This window comes from Myotis davidii, unplaced genomic scaffold, assembly GCF_000327345.1.
Source record: "Myotis davidii unplaced genomic scaffold, ASM32734v1 scaffold1380, whole genome shotgun sequence".
In the NCBI taxonomy this organism is placed as follows: domain Eukaryota; kingdom Metazoa; phylum Chordata; class Mammalia; order Chiroptera; family Vespertilionidae; genus Myotis; species Myotis davidii.
In genome coordinates this window covers 209,865-213,799 of record NW_006291969.1, presented here as the reverse complement: position 1 = coordinate 213,799, position 3,935 = coordinate 209,865, and the positions used below count along the sequence as shown (strand labels likewise).

The following is a 3,935-nucleotide window of genomic DNA, read 5'->3' as shown; positions in this document are numbered from 1 at the left end:
CAGAGAGGAAGGGAGAGAGATAGAGAGTCAGAAACATCGATGAGAGAGAAACATCAGCTGCCTCCTGCACATCTCCCACTGGGGATGTGCCCGCAACCCAGGTACATGCCCTTGACCGGAATCGAACCTGGGACCTTTCAGTCCGCAGGCCGACGCTCTATCCACTGAGCCAAACCGGTTTTGGCAGGACTTCCCACTTTAAGGATGTTCTTATTGTCCTGTTAAATCTGATTTTACCTCAATTACAACAGTATTGTGTGTGTATGTGTGTGTGTGTGGGGGGGGGGATATAGGTGCAGCTATGCCTATATGATCACATCATCTCTATGATCCTGGGTCTTTTATACCTTTTAGGGGCATCCCAATCTTAAGGCAAGGTATGAAGCTTGTTTTTGAATAGCATTAAAATAGTCATGCTTGTGTTTTATCTGTCTAAAATCCATAGATAATACAGTAATGAAGAATACATTTTGGCCGAACCAGTTTGGCTCAGTGAATAGAGCGTCAGCCTGCGGACTCAAGGGTCCCAGGTTCGATTCCGGTCAAGGGCATGTACTTTGGTTGCGGGCACATCCCCACTGGGGGGCGTGCAGGAGGCAGCTGATCAATCTCTCTCATCGATGTTTCTAACTCTCTATCCCTCTCCCTTCTCTGTAAAAAAAAATCAATAAAATATATTAAAAAGAAAAAGAAAAAAAGAATACCTTTTGGTAAGAGATGTCAGAATATTGATACAGTTAGCCCTTTGTATCTGTGGGTTTTGGATCTGCAGTTTCAACTAATCGCTCATTGAAAATGTTGGAAAAAATGATCTCAGAAAGTTCCCAAAAGGAAAACTTGAATTTGCCATATGCCAGGCACTACACTGAATCCACACAAATGAAGTGATGTATAGGTATATCCTGCTGTAGCCTATCTGAAAATATAGATAATATGCAAATACTATTCCATCCTATATAATAAAAGCCCAGCAACCGAATGGTGAAACGACCAGAACAACCAGTTGACCAGTCACTATGACACGTACTGACCACCAGGGGACAGATGCTCAACACAGGAGCTTCCCCCTGGTGGTCAGTGTGCTCCCACAGTGGGAGCACTGCTGGGCTGACTGGGATGAGCAGCGCTCCCACAGTGGGCCGATCCCCGCAGGCCATGCCCCTCGCCAGTGCATGAATCTCATGCCCCGGGCCTCTAGTTTTATATAAGGGACTTGAGGGATCCTGAAACCAATCCCCTGGGACCCTGAGGGATGACTGAATATGAAAGTCACAGTCATCAAATATTAATTTGATCAGTGTTTATAACTTCGTTCCTCACCAGCCCTACTAATATCTGTCAAATTAATATGCATTAAATTAAAGGGTCTAGCATATGTTAGCTCTGTAATGCCTCCAATTTCTTTTCCTATCTACTTTTAAAGGAAGCATTAAGCAAAGATCAAAGGAAAAAGAAAATATAGAGACCTGAAAAATACACATGTGAATTAGTCTCTAAAAAATGGAGAGTTAATACTAAAAAAAAAAAAAAAAAGAATAAATACTTTGTTGTAACCCCAAATCTGAGCATTAAAACACATTTATGGCCCTGATCAGTTTGGCTCAGTGGATAGAGCATCGGCCTGCAGACTGAAGGGTCCCGGGTTTGATTCCAGTCAAGGGCATGTACCTTGGTTGCGGGCACATCCCCAGTAGGGGCTGTGCAGGAGGCAGCTAATCAATGTTTCTCTCTCATCAATGTTTCTGACTCTCTATCCTTCTCCCTTCCTCTCTGTAAAAAATCAATAAAATATATGTAAAACACATGTATGAATACTATATATCATATTCTTAAAAATTCTTGTCTCCTAGTATCTGGTAGAAAGAGTGAATTTTTTAAAACCCCATTATAAACTGGTACCGTGTCTAGATTTTAATCTAGTCTATGAAAAGCAAAGTCGAGAGAACCTAGAAAGGACTACCAAAGTCAGGACTTGTTCTCTAATGGTTTTCTGCCACATGTAATCCCCATAATAAACAGAATTTAACCCCTTTACAATTCGTGGTCAAAATTAAAATGAAACTGGCACTTAGCAGAGTATAGTTGTTCAATAAAAGCTAGAAATTTCTTAATATTTCCATGCTGAGGGACCACCCTTTTCCTCTTTCTGCCTAAAAATCACTTTTTTGGGCCTTAGTCTACTCTTCACTAAAATGAGAGAGCTGGATAAGAATTTCCTTTCAGTTATCCTCTAGTTCTTAGTTTTATTTTAAAACTTTCACCATTGAACAAACTCATTTTGAGCTCAGATTTATAGAGGAATAAAACTTACCACAGAAACTTGTTTTACTTGTTTATATTCAATTTCATCCCGATATCCTGCTTGTTGAAATCTGTACAGATTTTCAATCTCTTCTGACCATTTTTTGGCACGAATTATTGACTTGGGTTTCATGTCAGAACTAGCCATGGCTACAGAGATCTTATTGCCAATTAATTCTGAAAGATGGTAAAACAAAATTAATAGATGACATAATAGTGAAAATTTGAAAGTACCTTTAAGAATGAACAAAATTAGCATTTAAAAATAATTAAGAGTCCAGAATCCCACAGACAACAGTATGGTGATTGCCAGAATTGGAAGAGGAGTGGGGGAAGGTAGGAGAAGGTAAAAGGGAGATAAAAGGTAATGGGAGAAGACTTGACTTTGGGTGGTGAATTCATGATGCAATATACAGATAATGTATTATAGAACTGTACACTTGAAACCTGTATAATTTATTAACCAATGTCACCCCAATAAAATCAATAAAAGTTAAAATACATATATTAAAATGTAATCATTCAATTCCAATATTGAGAAGGACTCATGCTCTATTTTAGAAATAAAATAAGTCCTGAAAGATACATAGATAACTTTTTATTTCTTCATCAAATAAAATTGCATTCACAGTCATGGAGTGATATCCTAAAGGCTGGATACTAATTCTGTTGTTCCAGGCAACAGTTTACAAATTTTTGAAATCACACATTTTTTTACTGCTCAGTAGAGCGTCATAATATCCCACCACCTGTGCTCACTTCAGTAGCACATATACTAAAATTGAAACAATGCAGAGAAGATTAGCATGGTCCCTCACAAGATGACATGCAAATTCATGAACCAAGTGCTGCTCCATAGAGGTGTTGCCTGCAGAACGACACTATAGTCACAGCTGGTCCTCATAACCAATTGGCCTGGAGATCAATTTCTCCCAGTGATAGCAATAGCAATCAAGACTCTACTACAACAAGACTGGGCACACAGCCCACACAGGGGCGCACCAAGAGTGCCCATCTCAGGTGACTGGGGAGGCTGAGCCACTGGCCTAATACAGAAGGCCACTCTACCAATTTCAGGAGACATAACAGCTCTACCTAATACACAGAATTAAACACAGGGAAGCAGCCAAAATGGGAAGACAAAGAAACATGTCACAAATGAAAAAAAATGGAAGTAAGCAAACTACTGAATACAGAGTTCAAAACAATGGTTATAAGGTTGCTCAAGGATCTTAATGAGTTTCAAGGGTCTTAATGAGAGCTTTAAGAGACTTAATGAGACTTTCAAGGATCTTAGTGAGAATGTCAAAGAAATGAAGAAGGACAAGTCAGAAATTAAGCATACACTAAGTGAAATAAAGAACAATTTACGGGGATTAAACACTAGAGGATTCCAAGAATAATAACAGTGATTTGGAATATGAGGAAGCAAAAAACATCAGAAGAGTAAAAAGAAAAAAGAATCCAAAAATATGAAGACAATGTAAGAAGCCTCTGGGCAACTTCAAGCATACCTACATTAGAAGTATGGGGTGCCAGAAGGAGAAGAGAAAGAGCACGATATTGAAAACCTATTTGAAGAAATAATGACAGAATACTTCCCCTTCTTGTGAAATAAATAGGCTTACACGTCC

At 39.1% G+C, this 3,935-nt stretch overlaps 1 protein-coding gene across 1 annotated transcript in view; it reads right to left on the bottom strand.

The window, feature by feature from the left end:
- MEIG1 (meiosis/spermiogenesis associated 1) overlaps nt 1-2,470 on the bottom strand; it is a 5,027-nt gene extending 2,557 nt beyond the window's left edge. The window contains exon 1 of the mRNA XM_015565043.1: nt 2,312-2,470. Within this exon, the coding sequence (XP_015420529.1) occupies nt 2,312-2,449 (138 nt within the window). The 5' untranslated portion in view covers nt 2,450-2,470. The remainder of the gene's footprint in view (nt 1-2,311) is intronic.
- Between the last annotated feature and the right edge of the window lie 1,465 nt (nt 2,471-3,935).